The sequence below is a fragment of the Acanthochromis polyacanthus genome, chromosome 21 (assembly GCF_021347895.1).
Source record: "Acanthochromis polyacanthus isolate Apoly-LR-REF ecotype Palm Island chromosome 21, KAUST_Apoly_ChrSc, whole genome shotgun sequence".
Lineage (NCBI taxonomy): Eukaryota > Metazoa > Chordata > Actinopteri > Pomacentridae > Acanthochromis > Acanthochromis polyacanthus.
The window spans coordinates 12,718,970-12,738,457 of NC_067133.1; the positions used below are offsets into that span (position 1 = coordinate 12,718,970).

The window sequence follows — 19,488 nt, forward strand, 5'->3', positions numbered from 1 at the left end:
CAGAAACAGACGAACAAGTGGTGACGCACAACGAACGAGAGAATAAGTCTGCTGCAGCTGTTTTAGAGGCAGAAAGAGGAGGAGAGAGGCTTCGGGGGGAGGGAGGAAAAAAAGAAGCCAACTCATCTGACACAAACAGTGGGCCAAAGAAAGGGGAAGAGCAGAGCAGCGCTGTCCAGGACGAGTGGAAAATCAACGTTGGAGAAGGTGAAGAGGACGAGACGGGGAGGGAAAAGACACAGAAGAGTCTTTACAAAGAGAAAAAAAAGCCTGAAGAAACACTAGAAGAAGTAAAAAGGGGTTGAATCAAAGTAGCCCCAACTTTTCAGAGGTAAGAACTTGTTGCAGCTGCAGTTCAGTGATGCAGCTCCTATTTCTGCTCTCTGTTCACTTGTTACTATATATTTCCTCGATGCAATGTGTGCAGAGTTATTTGTGACAGATGAAACGGGGACAGAGGGAGGAGTGAGTCTGAGCGCCAGAGACTCGGCAGCATCGAGGGGTGAAAGAGTTTGGTTGGCTGCAGGCTGCACATGGACGCCAGCTTTAGTTTTTCAACTGTAAAGTTGAAGTTTTAGACGCTGCTGGTCTGAGTTTCTGCAAGTTATCAGATCGATAGTGGACTTTTTGAAACAAGGGGAACAAATTTCCCATCTGACATGCCAAGAGATTCTAAAAAGGCTGCAGGACTCATGGTGGATATAGATCTGTGCTTGTAGGCGGTAAGTCATATATTAAAGCCTCTGCTGCACTTACAGGACGGTAAAAAAAAAAAAGCACTTGACACGTATTTTACCGCTTTTAGCAATATTTAAAGCTCTCTGAAAGTCTGTAAGTAACAAAAAAAATCAAAGAAAACCTAAAAAATGTCAGAAAAAGCCAATTCAGGGTTCATTTCATTTCATTCTGTACATATATTTGACCTGCTTCGCCTGCTGCCTCCGCGACCCGGCCCCGGATAAGCAGAAGAAAACGGATGGATGGACATATATTTGAAGAGAAGTATTTGGCAAATATCCGGATCCTTTAGATGATGTTTAGTTGATACATAAGTTATACAATCATATTTAAAAGTTTAAGTTTTAAATTCAAGTTGCTGGATTTATAGTTGACAGTTAAGTATTTCACACATTTTGGCACTTTTTTTCAGTCTTTTAAGCTCTCTGAAAGGCTGCAAGGACAAAAATATAAAGAAATGTTTAAAAAAGATCAGAAATGACACAAGTCAATGTGTGAAAGTACAGTCAGGGTTTTCTAATTTCAGGTTGTTTCATGTTTTATGTATATTTCAAGTTTAAAGGTTTCGGCAAAATCTGGGCCAATTTTACGGCAGGTTTAAATTGACTATAAAAGTTATGAAGTCATATTTGAAAGCTGAAGTTTTAGATGCAAATTACTGGGTCGATGGTGAACTTTTAGAAAATTGGGGGAACAATGTTCTCATTTGACGTGCTGAGAAAATATAAAAAGTTTGGACTACTCATGGTGGATACAGATCTGTGTTTGTAGGCGGCAAGTCAAATATTAAACTCTCTGCTGCACATAAAAGACAGTAAAAAACAAACACTTGACACATTTTTCATCTTTTTTTCACATTTTCAAAGCTTATTTATAGGCAGCAAGTAACGAATATGAAGAAATGCCTCATAAATATGAAAAATGGCACAGAGAGCCAACTGGAAAGTACAGTCAGGCTTTACTAACTCCATTTATTTAATTTTATATGTATATTTGAAGACATCAAGACTAAGTTAAAAAACTTTGGCACAATCTGGGTCAATCTCACTCTTTCACAGGTGGTTGAGATCGACTATAAAAGCAATGAAATGATGTCTTTCATATTCTTCAGTTGTTGACATTAGAAGTCTGAGTTGAAGCAAGTTACTGGATCAATGACAAATTTCTAGAGAAGTGAGGGAAAAATTTTTCCATCTAACATGCCAAGAAATTCTAAAACGTCTGCAGGACTCATAGTGGATACAGATATGAGTTTGTAGGCCGTACGTCATATATTATCCTCTGACCAAAAACAAGTACTTGACAGATACTTCACCATTTTTTAGATTTTCGTAGCTCATTTATGGTCGGTGATAAAGGAGAGACATAAGAAATGTCTCACAAATATGAAATATGGCACAGAGAGCCAACTGGAATGTACAATCAGGCTTTTCTAACTCCAATTTGTTTCATTTTTATATACATATTTGAACATTTCAGGCTTAGGTTTAAGGCTTTGACAAAATCTGGGCCAATTCCACCCCTTCAGATGATGTTTAAATTGATTTTAAAGCTATGAAATCATATTTAAAAGGCCGAGGTGGCTAACAAATTGATTCCAGTGGATATGGAGCTGCACAGCAGGCTTTCTCCTACACACAGAGCGAAGCTTAATGCTTACAAAGAGTAAGAAACCATATGTGAGAGGCATGCAGGCAGATCACAGCAGAGCTAGAACGGAGGCTAAAGTTTTTACCTTCTTTCCTTCGCCTCTATAGACTCTGTACTGACACAAGCTGTTTGGCTGCAACCTGTAAAACTCGCTGAAAGTCAACAGGTTGTGGTAAATCTCAGCACGTTATTTAATAGTAAACCAGAGCAGCAGAACTCCCCCACCCCCTCATTACTCTGAAAACTCCCCCCCGAGGAGAAGCCAGCCAGCGAGGGAACGGGAAGTGAAGGTCAGGGGTTAAAAGCGAGGCGATTCATTATTTTTGTGGCCTCCTGCAGATCTCCAGGGTTGTGTAATCTACGAGGCCTCAGCGCAGAGAGAAGCGAGCTGAGGGGGATTCAGGCGAGGAGAAGCATGACATTATTCTGTTGGTGGAGCATGTGATGCCCCGTGAACGGCAGGATATGGAGGCAAATCGTTGAATCTAATTGTGCAGAGCCATGAGCAGAGATGGCTGCAGGGAGGAGACAGTGAGCCTCTCTCTGGGTGGAGTTCAGCGTTGAGTGCATCCACGGTTTCAAACAGCAGAAGTCAAAACTGCTGTGTGCTTAAATATTTAACTGGAAAAGTTTCTGTTTTTGAAGTGGAACCACATGAGCTTAAAGTAGCATTCAGTCTGAGCCAGACAGATTCCTTTAAGAGTCTCTTGACTTGAGGGTTTAAGAGCGTGCTGTTGTTTCTTTTTGCAATAAAAAGACAAGGACACCAGCATGGGAAGAAAGCTCGTGGATGATAGGATGTGTTGACCTTTAGCCCCTGTTTATTTTGGGAAAGCTCATGTTTCAAAGCTGGGAATGCTGGGAGAGGAGTGTCCGTGCTTGCTGGTGTTGTCATCGCTCGTGATAAGAAGCTTCCATTTACTGTACGACTGCTGGTTCAAATTTACTGTACACATCGAGTTCATAAAGCCATGCCAGCGCTGTAATGGGCACAAGCAGCCGCCATAATATGATTCAGTCGCAGACATGTGCTACACCTGCTGTATGTCTTCATGTTTGTCCTGACAAGTGTGCACTGCTGCTTGTATGAGGGGATATCAAATGCTTTTATATCATACAGCCTCAAATAGATACACAGCACAGTATTGATTCCCAACCAAGGGTACCCCAGAGGTGACTTCTGCTGCTGCCAAGAGGTACTTTGGGAAGTAGAGTCTGCTTCAAAACCTGAAACACAGACTGTGTATAAAGGCTGGAGTAGCATCTGAGACTAAAAAGGAAAACTGAGATATAGACGGGAGTTGGTTTACCATTTCTTCTGCACACCATCCTTCCACCATTTCCAAAATCCATTCCTCTTCCGAAAACAACATCCAAGCAACAACTTACATGCTGAGGGTATTGATTACGCAGTAAAGCAAGCCTGCTTTGCGCTTTCAGTGAAGTAGCCATTTTATTGCTTGGCTTCTGTGTGCAAAAGATCCATCAAAAACCTTGCATCTACACTATTTATATGGGGCGTCATTCTTGCATCCTGGGCTTACCATCAACCAACATGACTCATTGGTTTAAAGAAATACAAACAAGCCTGAGCATCTTGTTCCCCTACAGTAGAATGCTAACATGGCACTGTTGACAAAGGTCTGGATATGCAAGACTAATGCAGAAGTACCTTAAACCTACATTCTTTCTAATGGTCAGCAGGGGCCGACTCCTCTGGCTGGGAAAAAAAAAGTCATTTTTTAGAGAAATCTATGAGAAAATGGCCCTTCTTCTGACCTGATCTGTGACCTCATTAAATACTGTTCTAATGAGTTCATGGCCTTAATTGCTTGTTTCAAGTCTCTTTCGACACAGTACAATGTTCATCTGGTAAATTATGGTCTTGTTTAGAATAAAACAGACAATGAACCAGGGTCATGTTCGGTTTCAAGAAAGAAAGATGACAATGGACAAAATTCCCTAAGAGTTGTTTTTGTTTTGGAAGGTTCCCAACTAAGTGAAACAACTGAACATTTCTAAATGGCAGCTATAATGAAAACTGATTTTCTAAATTCTAAGGAAAGGCTCATCAGTGCTTCATTTTTTTAAATCTCCTGTAGGACAAACTGGACCATCCTTTACAAAAAGAAAGGAGATAATGTCGTCCCATAATTCCTTGTGGCAGTAACGACCAGAGCAAAACACTATCAACAACATTCGCTGTGGTATGATTGAGTGGGCTAGTGTAAGAACAGTTGGACAGTCTTAGCACCACAACAGATAATCCTTTACATTTATTAATGATATTTTACATCGAGGTGAAGTAAAAGTTTGAGGAAAAGACATTGGACTTATTTTGTTTGTCATTCGACTGCAACCGTGGTGAAATTGCTTTTGCTACATCCATGTTTTCTATACTTTAAACCAGAATAGACACGTCCACATACGTGAACACACAAGAGTCAGCAAAGGTCAGAGTTAATTTTGTTACCTGCCAAAGTCAGCAAAAGTCGACCAACAGCCCAAATTTGTGACCATGCAGGACAGTAGTGTGCACACAAAGAATATGTAGAACTCAATCTACTGCAGATTTATGGAGGAAGTTCTCCATGTTTTCTAAAATTATACTAGGTTCTAGTAGTACAATTTCTACATATTTATGGTGCTTGTAGTTGTCTGTGTGCACATTTACTAAGGCATGTAAATGATTATATAATCAAGGCTTAAGAGCTCTAAGTCTACTTAACAGGTGAGCAGAGAAGCAGTTAGTTCAAACTAATCAGAAATTGTTAGCTCAGTGAAGTTGAAGAAGCTTTTAAACAGTTGGGAAGAAGTAAATGATTTGAATCATCTCCTTTATGGATGCTCTGTATCCTTGTTTACCACCTGAGTGACCGATCTGCTTCAGAGATCCTTAAGAAGTGGATTTAGTTTGTTGTCCATAAAAAAAAGAACATAAACGTAACCTAATCAATACTGTACTGGTGCTAGACAGACTTTAACTTTCCGGGCTTGGAATTTTGCACGATATGAAAACAAAATAGTGAATCGATGGAAGTTGTTTTGTAACCTGTTAAACACAAAAACACTGTGAACATGTAACACAAATGATTCCTGTAAAGTATCTTTGATCAGTACTGATGATTGAAAAGAACTGATATTTAATTTCGACACATTCTTATACACTTTCACTCGTAATTCCATGGTTTAATTTTGTGTTTCTTAAAGTGCATTTTTTTTGTTCTGTAATTACTCTGGCATGTTTTGTTTGAAATTTCGTTTTATTTTTTGTGTGTTCCCATTTGAATCTGTTAATATATATGTAATGAGAGACATTTCTTTCATTTTTCTGTACTACTGACAATAATATGATGAAAAAACTGATTTCATAGTCATGACCAAAAGGATTTGATAAATAACTAAATAGATTTATGACAGCAACAGAGAAATAGTTAACAATGTATAAATGGCTTAAATGTCCAGGTGGAAGCAGAAATGCAGGCTTAATTAATCCAATCTGTATGAAAACGTACCGTAACATTGCTTTATATCAATTTTTTTTCATTTACAATTAAATGTCAAGCTCAAAGAAGGGTTAAGAAGTATTTGAGATGAGGGCAGGTCTGATACACAAAAAGGTTAGTTGTAAATTTACATTACAGGTGTGGAGATAATACAAAAATTAAATGCAGAATTAATTCTTTACTTGGACCAATTAGGCATTTTAATACTTACTTCTATACTGATACTGCAGATAAAAGCCCTGAAGTCTTCATTACCTGCAAGGAAGAGATAATTCCATAAAGGTCAGCTTTCAGATTAAAAGACAGACTAAACTAACCAAACACTCTTCACTCTCTCACAGAACAGGATGTCGACGCTGCCGTCAGAAAACAGCACTGAAGATGTCAACAACCGCAGCTTCTGGATGGTATGTGAACTCCATGCGTGTGTTTGTGAGGTTGTGTGTGTCTGTCATGAGTCACACAAGATAGCGTTTCCCTCGGTATCGCAAGTCTGAATGACCCGCTAGTCAAAACACGGCAAACAGTTTTGTCGTTCAGGCCTGCGTATCTTCGTAAACAAGGCTGTGCTTTCATTTTTTAATGTGAACCATTGTGCTCTCTGGACAGCCTCGTCTGGATGTCAGAGAGGCTTTTTGTGAAAGTGTTCGGCTAATTAGGTATTTGATTGTGTGCGTTTGCTCGACAAAGTGGATTGTAAAGCCCTGCGGGTTGTGTCTCTGAGGGATCCAGGACAAGTTTTTTCCATTTTCACTGCTGTCTGCCAGATCGCTGTTAAACTACAATACTACAGCTTGATGTTTTTATTTGTGCTGTCTGCTGCAGTGTTAAATGAATAAAAGTTACTGCATTATTAGGGCAGACGCTTTTCTCTGCGGCCTCAAGGAGCAGTTTATGAATGTAATCTTGATATTCTCATGTGCTTTCTTGCAAACAGCGACCCTGACTCTGTCTAAAAGCAGCAAAATGCATCTACCAGCGCCTCTAAATCTCACTAATGCATTCGCACAAAAGCCAGAGTCTGTAGCTGTACATGGAGTTATGTCCCAGACTGTTTCTGGAGCAGGTGCAGTGATTTCCTGGAGTCTCCAGTGACAACAAAGCCTCAGTTTTTCACCAGGAGAAGTGTTGGTATGCAGATTTTGTTACCTTTGGACAGAGCTAGGCAAACAGTTTCCCCACATTTCCAGTCTTTGTACAAAACTAAACTAACAGGCTGTAGATTTAAATTAAACTGACAGGTGGAGGTGGCGTCGATCCTCTGATATCAGTACACTTGCAACAAAGTGAACAAGCATATTCAAAGTGTCAAAATACATCTTTACACAGCTAAAAAAAAAAATCTTTAATTTCATAGTTTTTAAAATACACTAAAATATCTATGAGCTTAGAAAAATAGACTGAATTTACATGACAAATATAAAATAACATAAAAACCTGTGACCTAAAATAACCATGAACTTTTCATTTTAATTTCTTAATTATTTCCTTTTCATTTGACAGAAGAAACTGATATATTCAATTTTAATAATGTCAATATATTTCAAGAAATACATGGAATTAGTGACATTTAACAGAAAAAGAAGTATTTGTTCTGTAGTTCCACGTAGATTTGTTAAATAAATGAGTGAGATCTTGTATATTCAAGGAAGATTTCACAACAGAATAGTTGAATGAATGTGCTTTAATCAATATATAATATCTAAAAGTATATGTGTATATCAAATTTAATTTTATTGTTTTGACACAAGTAATATTCTTCATTATTAAACAATAAAATGCCAAGAAGTACACATGATCTCATGTGAAATTAAGACTAGAAAAGTTTTTTATTAATTATGAAAAATACTGTTATAAGTTATTTCCAATTAATTTTCTGTATTTTTTTGACACCCCAGCTGCTGAAATAGTACTTTTTTAACCTCCTCGCTTAAAAGTGCATCACAAAACTAAAAGACTGTTGAGGATCAGAAATGACAGAAGTAATGACAATTGACCAACACATACTGTTAAGTGGAAAACTGGGTGGAAGCTCAGACCCTTTGCAACATTTCATTGCAGGACAGTGAGTCCAAGACTCTACACCTTACTTGTGTGATCTAGAGAGAATAAACAAAAGTGATAAAGACAGTCATACATAGTATGACAGAGTAAATAAACAGTGTAGCAACGTACACATGACACTTCTCACAAATTACTCTAGTGTTATCGGTCAGTGAAGCTTAGAAGCCTCTACACAGCGTATGACTTGTCCTGTCAGCAGAAGCTCCAGTTCAACGTATTATTCCACTTTATTTGTACGTGACCCTTCATCTCCTCCAGTAACAATCTTCCCACCATTGTATTTTGTGAACTAGTGTGCACTCTGTTTACAAGGCACAGCCCCCGTTTTGCCTCCACGTTTTAAAGCTGTAAACACTGCCAGCATTGACAGCGGCTGACTGTCTAATTTGAGTGTGCTGCCGCTTTAATGCTGGCTTTGTCTCCTGTTGGCCTCGATGGGCTGCCCCACTTTCATCTCTCTCCCCCCTCTGTAATTTTGGAACCCTCCTGTTGTGCTGGATGTGTTTCCAGGCCAGTTCCTGTCTGTGTCATCCTGCCGCCATGCTCAAGGGCTGTCTATCATTATACTGCAAACCTAAGCTCTACCGTTTCTGTATTTGAAAACTCACAGAGGCTGTAATAGGTCTGCAGTTATGGTGATTCCTGCAGGGCTTATCCATGAACTGGTCATTCATGCTGCTTCAGACACAGAACAGACCCTCCGATTACAGTTTTACTGTCCTATGTACTCACAGAACTGGCACTGTATATGATTTTAAAGATGAATCTGTTATATGGGGACATTCTATGATCACAGACACAGACTCTGAGGTGAGTCACTGCGTCCTCAGACAGGTACCTGGAATACATCTTTATGCTTTTTTTCAAAAACAAGGCATACGATTACAGCGTTGTTATTCTACACCAGACTCAGTAAAATTAGACTGGATTAATAAACCTTTTTAAAGACAAACATTTCTAACAGGCATTCTCTTAATCTGTTATTTAGTGCTATACTGTGTCTCATCAAATTCGTATGATTAGCATTAAAAGCTTTTTGGAGTGGCATAAATCTGGCATATAGTTTTTTTTTTAATATAATACTTGTAATGCCACGTCTACCAGTTACTTTTTAACTACTGCTGTGACTGTTTGTACAACCATTTGTGCTTCTTCTACAACCACTGGTACTACTGACTAGTAGCAACTCATAATACTTGAACTTCAACTGTGTTCCAATGAGAACATTTGTCCCTTAACCAAATAAAGCACAAAATGTAAATACATTAAACACAATATGCAAATACAAATATGCAATAATAAATGCTCAAACACCCACACACAAGCTGACATAAAGCAATGCACATCAGTAACAACAAAACAGAAAAGCTGGAGTATATCCAGCTGTCATAATATCATCCAATCACCCACAGTTAAAACGAGATCACCCACCAGTATTATACAGAAAACTGGTCACCAGCTCACTCCTCCTGAGTGTTTAATGGTTTGAGAAGAGATAAAAGACTTTCTACTTCCCAGAACTCTTTCAGTCCACTGACATCCTTTACTCACAGTCTGAATATGATGAATTATATTTGTGAGACGTGATTTTTCAGCAGACATCCGTAGCCATTTTCTTTGATACTCCGTTTTGTTGCTTGGACAGATTTTCTAGTAGCGGATTTGCATCAGCCTCAGAGATTGGCCAACTGGGTCTGTGCAGCGTTGCCGCTGGCCTCAAACTGGATTCCTCAGCTGTTTCTGCTTAATTCGCAGACGAGCGCGGAGAGTCAGTGCAAACCACAACAGAAAGAAAGAAAGAAAGAAAGGAAGGAAGGAGGAGAGAGGAAGAAACAAGGAGGTTGCTGGTGTGAAGGACCCCAACCGATTCTGATTAAAGCACTTAAAAACAGTGTTTCATTAAGAGCACACTGAGTGCTGTGATTGCTTTTTCTGAGGGGCTGTTAGTATGACAATAAATCACTTTTACAGCCTGAGTGCACATTTTCATACTCTTGTACTCTAACTTCTAACCGCTTGAAATTAAATGGCCACCAAGTGACACTTGAAGCCTGAAAATTGAAGCAAAAACATTTCTTTAAAAGTTTGGAAGAATGGAAAAACGATTCACATGACAAATACTTGATCTACAAACAATTTATTTACAAGTAAGCAGAAACGTGGGTTGCTAAAATTTGGAAATGCAAGAGAAGAAAAGACCCACATATTAATTAATCTATGCAGCCAAAAACATCTGCATATTTGTTTTTGCATTTGCTCCCAGAAACCCTAATATGTTTATACATGTAAACACTGCTTGACCTTTCTGATGTGAATGCATTTGATCAGCCACTAATTAAGAGTCCCACGAGGGTCGAAGACTTAGTCAATTAGTCATAAAAAAACAAAGATTTAGGTCTTTGAATACTCTCACAAACACAAGTCACTGTTGAAGAAAAGGTCTGCTCACATATGAGAGTGAACTGTTACTGTGGAGAAAGGCAGATCGTCTTACAGGAAACTTGCCACACAAAATAAAGAAGTAAGAGGATTGTGGCTTGCAGTATTAAAAACATCAAGAAACTGAGAAAAGCTGTGCACTGTCTCCTGTATATTACACATTAAAAGCATGCAGACGGTGGTAGCTTTAGTTCTATGACTGAAATACAATATGCCGTCTGATATGCTCCCTATTAAGAGCTCTCCCAGTAAGCCGTGTCAATGAACCAACACGCACAACACCAGTAACAGGAGCTGCATTATTGATGTTATTGGTCAACGCTGTGTTCTGCAAGTGAAAGCCTCAGCTCTGAGATCGTCCTCCTGTCTGCTTCGTGTATTTGTCGTATTTATATAAGGTGCATTGCCTCAAACTATTTAACACAACATGAAAACATAAATGGTGTCCAGAACCTTTCTAGCAGCTGTCTAAATGAGTATCAGATAGAGCCTGACACAAAGTGAAAAAGAGAGTAGGAGTGAGCAGGAGGTGACGGCAGCTGCCAGGAAAATTGCAGAGATTTCCAAATTCCACATCCACAAACAACACACTTGCTTCAGATATGTTATTACACTCTTGTCCTCGCTCTGATTTGTACAGCGAGGCCTCTTCCTCGTGTCCACCGACCACACCCCGCATCAAAGTTTACCACAGGAAACTTAACGCCAGTAAAATGTCACTGGTGGCACGTGGAGGCAGACCTCAGACGACTGTAGCAGTGTCACAGCTGTGGAAGACATATGGGCCATTATTAAGTGTGTAATGATGGAGAGGTGGTCGTTCTTTAGTAGGAGGAGGAATACTGGGACAATCAGTAGCACTAACAGAAGATTTACAAGATAGACGCCTGCATGGCTCACTGCCAGGACTTACTGCTGCACTGAAATGTAGCAAAGAAAGAAGATAGATAGGATAAAGATAAGACAAACGTTTTTAATCCTTCACTGGGGAAATTCCCAAATACCAGCTAGATAAAAATGAAGCATATTAAAGAAAAACAAGACAAGAAATACAAAAGATGAACAAGATAAAAATAAAGATGATAACAGAAACATGTACAGATATGGCACAAGGGATAATTGCAGGAAAACTGTACATAAAAGTTAGGAAGACAGCTTATTATTACACTTGTTTAATACAGAGAAAACTAGTGTTACATTGTGGTATTGCACTTGAGTAGCAGTGTTATGTTATGGTCGTGGTAAAAAGCATGAATTGAATTTCCCTTCAGGGATCAATAAGGTTATTATTGTATTGTATGACTGCTGAAGGAAGAATGTGTCCACAGTTTTATACTTTTTCTTGCAGAATTACATGAAAACACTGACACCGCTCTCATATATGAGAAGTAAATATGCAGCTGAGCCAGCTGCTGGCTAGCTTAGCTTACTGTAACACAAAGAGTGGAACAGTTGCCAGGCAACATCAAGAAAGTTACCGGCCAAGAAATCTTCTGGCACATACCCATGAAAACAAATTATCGTTTTACACTTTGATCTTTGAATGGATTAAACAGATGAGATATAAGCGTTAATTAGTGAGCTTTAGCGGTGCTGCTAGGTGGATTCTGTTACCTTTGAGCAGAGCCAGGTTAAGTGTTTACAGCTGCAGCTTCATGTTCAGTAAGCAGACAGCAGAGTGGTTTCTCTCTCATTCAACTGCCACGTACAGTAGTGAAATATAGGCTTTGAGTTCAGTATTAGTGGTTTAAGAAGCTTCACAGCAGCAGTGAGACGTAGACTAAATAAAGGGACTGTATTTCTGCTACTGTTCCCTCCTGTCCAGGTACTGAAGTGTCCTTGAGCAAGACACTGAACCACAAATTGCTCCTGATTGCTGCCCAACAACTAACTGCAACATCTGTGTGAATGGACGAGAGGCACTAAATGTGGTTTCAGCAGTGGTAGTTTCAATACTGTAGCTCAAAGGTGATTGTGGCATCACTGCTAATAAACTTTACAACTATTTCGTTCAAAATCACAGCCGATTTTTATCAATGTAAATTTAATTCTCATTTACAAGCAGTCACTCAAACCTATCTTTGGCACAAAAGAACAAATTAATAGTTTTGGTGTTGAATGTGTCTATACATTGTGTTTCCACTTCTCCACTTTGTATTATTGTCAGTAATCTGGTCATTCCTCAAAGGACTAATGTTTTACATACTGATCACTGAACTTTCTAAACCATAATGCATTACTTATTTATTCATGCTAGAAAGCAGTTTGTTACTGTTCTCTCTACATTACTTTTGCATGACTCCAGAACATCACTTGAGATAGATTGTCACATGACTGCCAGTAACAATATAACGTTAAACCTTACACATATCCACATATTACAGTAAATCTCTATCATACTAAGGAGGATAAACACAAGATTCTCTGTTATGCTTCTTGAAAGAAAAAACCTCTGAAATCTAGCAGCAATATTGTTTGAAGATATACTTTTTAAAAATGGTATAATACTGTAATGCTAAAAAAAAGTGAAAATAACGACAAATCAGATACAATCAAATACAGTGAAACAGTGTAATTTTATGGCTCCACGGCATGAAAGAATTGATAAATATTTTTAACTAAAACAAAAATTTTTATGTGTGCTGTATTTATAGCTTTGGCCTGTTTTTATAGAGTAAACATGTGAATTAACACTTTTTTCTGAGATTTTTTTTCTGTATTTTAACAAAACAGCAAAACAGGTAAAATAACTAAATTGTTTTAAAAATTACTATTTAAAAAAAATGTGAAAAAAATTTGAAAATTAAGTGATTGTTATGCTTGTATTGTATCTTCTCATCTATAATAAGTCAAAGTACCATTCATACGTACTTTATACTAACAGTGATACCAAAATGACAGGACAGGAGAAATAGTCGACTTAGCAGTAGTACTTTAAATATATCAGTTACTCTATTAGTAGAAGTACTACTCATACTAACAGTACTTGCAAAATGATTTCAGTATAATCGGTAGGCTTGGTAGAGGACAGAAGAATAAACAGAAGAGACGTGTTGGCATGAAGAGCTTTATTGTTCACGTTTAGTTTCTAAATTAGCTTCTCTAAGTCAGTTTATGGTCCACATGCTGTTTCCACTTTGCCAGGAATAAACTGTGAACAGATGTATTATTCTGTATTCTCTGGCACTGAAATGGTGAATCAAAAAAAAAAGAAGAGAGAAACCAAAAGACTGAACTGGATACTGGAAAAAATGTCGACAACTTCTGACAGTTTTTCAAGCCTAAAGTTTTGGGGTTAACGCATTAAGTCCGTTTGACCTCCTTTCCCCCCTCTGTTTATCACATTAACAGCAGGTCTTCCTCTCTCTTTGTGTCCTGGCAGCCTGGGAACTATCAGCGCACTGTGAAGCGAACAGAAGATGCTTTCCAGGCCTGTAATGACATCGTGGCGTGTTTCCAAGAGAGAGCTCGCGTGGAGAGGCAGTACGCCCAGCAGCTCAGCGAGTGGAGCAACAAGTGGAAGCCAGTGGTGGACTCCAGTAAGTACAGTAACTCTTGCCCCAATGAAGAACATGTGAAGTATCATCACCTAATCTAATTAGAATAGTTGGTCATCTGAAGGACTTGCCAAACACAAAGGCAACATTAAGACGGTGTGATTCTCCTCCTCCTTCCTCAGGTCCTCTGTATGGATCTCTTCTGAAGGCCTGGCAGTGCTTCCTGTCCTCAGCTGACCGGCTGGCCTCCCTACACGCCTCCATCTGCCGCTCCCTGGTGTCGGAGGATGGAGACCGGGTCAGGACCTGGCAGAAGGACACCTTCCACAAGAAGCTATTTGGAGGCTTCAAGGAGTCCCAGGACATCGACACAGGGTTCGCACGTGCTCAGAAGCCGTGGGCCAAGAGACTTAAAAAGGTCAGATTCAAAGGCCAGTTTCTGTGTTGTTTCGCATCACTTTATAATACCACTTCAAAGCTGCACTCTGACCTCTGAAGGCCAAATTCAAAGACACAAAATGCCACTTTAAGTCAGTCTAGTGTATACTGTAAATATTAATGGCATAATTAAACGAGTCTGCAATCCTGGAGAAAGACTGCCGACATTTAGCTAGTTAGCATATTTAAATAGTTAGCATGTGCCAATTTTACCGTCCGTCTCATTCCCACTGACCCATTTCTCTCTTCTCCTTTCACCCTCTTTTGCAGCCTGTCCTGTGTACGTGCATGAGGTGCAACGTGCACAGACCCATTGGAATAGTGTTGTGTAGTTCAATCCAAGCCACCTTGTTTGTTTCTCATTTACAGCGCCAGGGCTGTGTACAAACACTGGATTCCTATTTAGTGCACACACAGAATGGACAGTTAGCGGACCGTGAGGACATGTTCACTGAATTGGACAAAAACCATATTGGATTAGTCACTTATTCTAGCTTTTAATGTGGGATTATCTGCTGAAGCAGAAATTTAAGCACTATTTTTTTTCTGACTGTACAACAAATATAGTGCACACAGTGTATATGCTCTGCTGCAGCAGCTGCTACTTAACACACCATTTTAGGCAGCTGTTCTTTGAACCATACTGTTTTATTAGTTCAGTTTCCAGTTTAGTGATTTCTCTACAGTTATCCTTGAATTTTGTGTTTAAAAGCACTCAGCTGAGATGCTAAATAAATACAGTACAAGTTGGAAGCAACATTCATTACTTGCTGAAATAAAGTTGTCTTCTACAATTCCTACTAGTCTCAAAATGAACACCAACTTATGTGTGCACAATACGAATGATGGTAATTACTCTTAGCACTCTTCTAAATACAGTTATGAGCCTTGTCTGTTTAGGCATGTAAGTCTGTAGTTTACTATTAAATCTCAAAATTAGTCTCAGTGCTAGTGCTCACTTAGCTGCAGAGATTAAAAAAAACTGTAAAAATCTGAGTTTTCTTGGCAATAATTTAGTTTATTTTTGTCAGTTTGTGTGCACTCATGCTTTATTGCATTGAGAGCTCTTGTCTTCTCAGATGTTTATTTGATTTAGTGAGAATAAACTGGATGGCATCCAAAATTTGGTACTAAACCCCATTCCGGACCATATTGAGGCTGGTCCTTATTTCTGCCCTTTCCCACAATTTTCTGTTCACATTAATTCAGTTCCCCACATCTACCCAGTACAGCTTTAGCCTACTATTGATGTTTGCTTTGGCAGCATTTTTCTGTCACATTCTGCCATTTTCCCATCCAGTCCAGGACTTCAGTGAGCTTAACAGAGACCTCTAAGCCTCAAAGTCAGTTCTCAAGACTCTTCCTATGAGCTCAGACGTGACGAGTCACTTGAATCTGTGTTTCACTGTGATCTGAGAGAGGCCAGGAGCATCCATCAAAAGCATAATTACTTATTTGCATCAAAAATATACACAAGCCCTTCAAAGAATCAATTTTTCATACATAATAGAAGTGACTTCAGCATCACAAATGGGTGCTCATTAAGTAAATGGCCCCAATTCAAGGTCTATATTTAGAAAACAGAGCCCTAATGTACTGCTATTTAGAAATGAGTTTATTCTGGGAGTCAGTGTTTTTCAAAGTCAGGTGCATCTTAGCTTAAGTGCTTTTAAGTGGATTGTAACGTTGTTGGTGGCAGTATTCCCACCTGAGCCTTTTTTCTACCATATCCACTGCTGTATGTGGACTGGAGACAGTAAAGGTATGTTTTGGTTTGTCCACAGCTGGATAAAGCCAGAAGGGCGTACCATAAGGTGAGCCGTAAGGAGCAGGCAGCCAGGGAGAGGGAGGCCCACGCTCAGGGAAACCCGGACGTCGCCATCGACAAACAGAAGAAGATCCAGGAGGAGAGAGAGGTGGCTCAGCAGGAGGCCGAGAAGGTGCCAACACATAAATCTGTGGTTACTATCTGGTTTTCAGCAGGGATTTTAGATCTGCTTCTGTCTGTTCAAACAGTTCCATCAATTTAAAACCAGAAATTTTGTCCTGGGTTAAAGGTTTGCTTCAAGGTTTTTGACCAGTGGTAACACCAAAGAGTGGTTTACTGAGATATATATATATATATATATATATATATGTATTTTTTTTTTTTTTTTTTTTTTACAGATGACTACTCATGAAAAGCATCATGCACAGAGTGTGTTACTGCATGTCACAGAAATCTATGTCGTTTCCTTTTGTTGTTGACCATTTGATAAACTAAAATGCTTATTATGCTTAAGCAGTTGAAACCCAGACTAACAAAACTTAATATCAATTCCTGTGATTTGGTGTTGATTAAAATCTTTCTGGTGGGTGCGAAAATTCCTCTATTTAGGAGAAACCCTCAATACCAAATTTTTGTTCAATAATTGCTGTGTGTAATGTATATATGCATAAGAGAAGTATGAACATGATTTGTTTATTTTTATTTTCTTCTTCTGTGCCTCTATGTTTTGATGTCAGGTTGATTTAGTTTGGTTAGTCATGTCAGCAGTGTAATTTAGAAAAAAACATCTATGTTAGTTCCTTTTCATTTAACTTTATTTAAAACTAAATGTTTTGACCCTGGCACTGCATTTGCATTCGTAAATTAATAATTTTACTTGACTGCATGTCAGAATTACATAGAGTACAATAAACTGCTTTATATGAAAAAATGTAGCAATTTTACATTAATCTAAGAAGAAGAGAGACAATAAAGTGTAGAAAAAATAGATCAATTTTGTTTTTATATTCTTCCTCTTCCTTTTTTTTTTACATTTTGGTGTTGGCTAAAACCTGTTCGGGTTAAAAGTTCCTCTGTGCTAGAAAAATCCTGATCTGTTGTTTGCACACACATGCTTGTGACAAGACATTTCCTGCTGTGTGCTTCATGCTACAGTCAGTGGCACCACCTTTAAAGACAATTAACCCTCAAAACACACCTTTAACTTCATTACTGCCTGAGGGAGGTATATGCTACGTGTGGCATCAGGCCATATTACATACTGATTAACAATTATGTGAGACTGCATCAATCACAGGTGCCATTACTTGTTGAGAATTTCATTCAACTTGTAATGTGTTTTGGGACTTTACTTTAGGGCACCTCTTACCTGAATGTGGATAAATTATTTTAAAGTGGTTTTGTTTGGTTGGCTTCACAGTTAAATTCTTATTTTGGTCCCTGAAAGAGTTTTAAATTTTCAGAGGATGGTTTGGCTTATGGTCATAATTTTAATCTACTTTCCAGTTCAGAAAAATGGTTTAAGGGGGACGTTTAATTCAGATTTGTTGTCACAGCCTTTGCATTATAAAAAAGAACCTTGAAAATGATTTTCTTCCGCTTTTGGTTTTTAAAAATCAGATAAATATATTACAATTATCTGTTCTTCTGGTTTGAAACGTCCACAGGTTCGCGCCCGCTACGAGAAGGTCCTGGAGGAGGTGAACCGCTACGCTCCACGCTACATGGAGGAAATGGAGTCCATCTTTGACCAATCACAGGACGAGGAGCGCAAGAGGATTGTGTTTCTCAAACAAGCCTTCCTCTCTATCCACAAACACCTGGACATTACCAACAATGAGAGGTGAACCTGGGTGTTTCGTATGTGTGCTGGTTGTTGCTGTTCCTGCTGATTAGATAAAGATCAATGTATGTCATTAAACAGGTAGAACGGATTCCTGTTATCAGTGATTTCTCAAGCCTGTGTCTAGCTGTGCGTTTAGAGCTAAGCATGTTAAAATCAATGATTTCACTTAATTTGCCCCTAATTAAAAGCCGTTCCACTACATATTAGAGCACATGAGTCTTTCTCAGTGACTCACTTCGAGTCTAATAAAGGAAATAATAGCTAAGAGGGCAACTTAATTACTTTATAAAATCTGCTGGAGCCACAGGGGGATATGGAGTAGATGAGGGAAATTATATAGTCTATTAATCTGCTTAATTTTGGGGGAACGCTTTACATAAAATGCACTGGAAGACGGTGCAAGCAGATTATTTGCCAGTTAGAAATGAGAATAAACTTTTATTGCAGAATAAGCATCAGAGAAAACCATGCTGTTTAGAATCCAGATGCCATATAAAATATGCAAAGTATGTTCTTTCTCATTGTGATTTTTATAACTCATTATAAAGCCTTATGAGCGCAACTGTCGACAAACATTTTTTTCTGTCTAAGACTGACTGCTCTTATACAATAATGTAAAAAAAATAAGACAATTTAGACACAAACATCTACATTAAAGACAAAAATCTTGTTGGAGGATAAGTGTTTGACAAATGAGAACATTAGAAGAGAATGAACTACTTTTAGCAATCATTTAGGAAAGTGAAATAATCGCTTTGGATATGAGTGACAGCAAGCTGATTAAAGTCTAATCCTGGGTTCTCTTATTTATTCACCACTTGTTATTTAGTGTGAGGGCCGTGTACAATGAGCTCCACAACACGCTGATGGCCATCGATGAGCAAGAGGACCTTCGCTGGTGGAAAAACACCCACGGGCCCGGCATGCCCACTGATTGGCCACACTTCCAGGTATTTATGTTCTTGTGCACAGTTTCTGTCTTTCTGACTGATGTGAAGATAAAATCTGTTGTTTATTCATGCAAAGTGAGGAACATTTGATTTATTCCAATTGCTTTCAGGAGTGGACACCTGAAAAGAAAACCAAAAAAGGAAAGAAAGAAGTGGAAAAGAAAGGAACAACAGAGAGGGGGTGAGTAGATTTAGCCCAAAGGGAACTGTTAAGGCAAGCTTTTAATGTGATGATGTGTAGCTGTAAATCTGATACCACATCCATCTGTGTATTTATCTGCTCTTTATGTCTCTTCTTTGTCCTCCAGTGTTATGATTGGAGGAGTTAGAGTAAGAGCTTTGTATGATTATGTTGGCCAGGAGACAGATGAGCTGTCCTTTAAAGCAGGTAAACACACAATAGAACTATAAATCTCAATTGCTCAATGTAACGGTAAATGGATACAGTATGCAGTGTTACAATTATTATTGCATGCAAAAGCCTAATAGTCTCACTGTCTATGTATATTTAAACTAATTCTTTTGAGCTGTAAATATTAATTTCAGTAATTAGCAACTATTTTGTTAATTCATTAACATTAATACATAATAC

General features: G+C 38.6%; 1 protein-coding gene and 1 long non-coding RNA gene across 3 annotated transcripts in view; one reads left to right on the forward strand and one right to left on the reverse strand.

The window, feature by feature from the left end:
- si:ch211-51c14.1 (protein kinase C and casein kinase substrate in neurons protein 3) overlaps positions 1-19,488 on the forward strand; it is a 23,034-nt gene continuing 3,546 nt past the window's right edge. Inside the window, exons 1-9 of one of the 2 annotated variants that reach the window (XM_022195021.2) lie at positions 1-331; positions 6,236-6,301; positions 13,780-13,936; positions 14,077-14,312; positions 16,117-16,272; positions 17,768-17,943; positions 18,776-18,896; positions 19,007-19,077; positions 19,205-19,284. In XM_022195021.2, coding sequence (XP_022050713.1) covers positions 6,242-6,301; positions 13,780-13,936; positions 14,077-14,312; positions 16,117-16,272; positions 17,768-17,943; positions 18,776-18,896; positions 19,007-19,077; positions 19,205-19,284 — 1,057 coding nt within the window. In that variant the 5' untranslated portion in view covers positions 1-331; positions 6,236-6,241. Of the gene's footprint in view, positions 332-477; positions 723-6,235; positions 6,302-13,779; positions 13,937-14,076; positions 14,313-16,116; positions 16,273-17,767; positions 17,944-18,775; positions 18,897-19,006; positions 19,078-19,204; positions 19,285-19,488 lie in introns of those variants that run through there. The other variant, XM_022195029.2, reaches the window with a different exon arrangement.
- The window catches only part of LOC127531633 (uncharacterized), a 23,823-nt gene continuing 23,227 nt past the window's right edge, over positions 18,893-19,488 (reverse strand). Inside the window, exon 4 of the long non-coding RNA XR_007938767.1 lies at positions 18,893-19,016. This is a non-coding gene — a long non-coding RNA (uncharacterized LOC127531633). The remainder of the gene's footprint in view (positions 19,017-19,488) is intronic.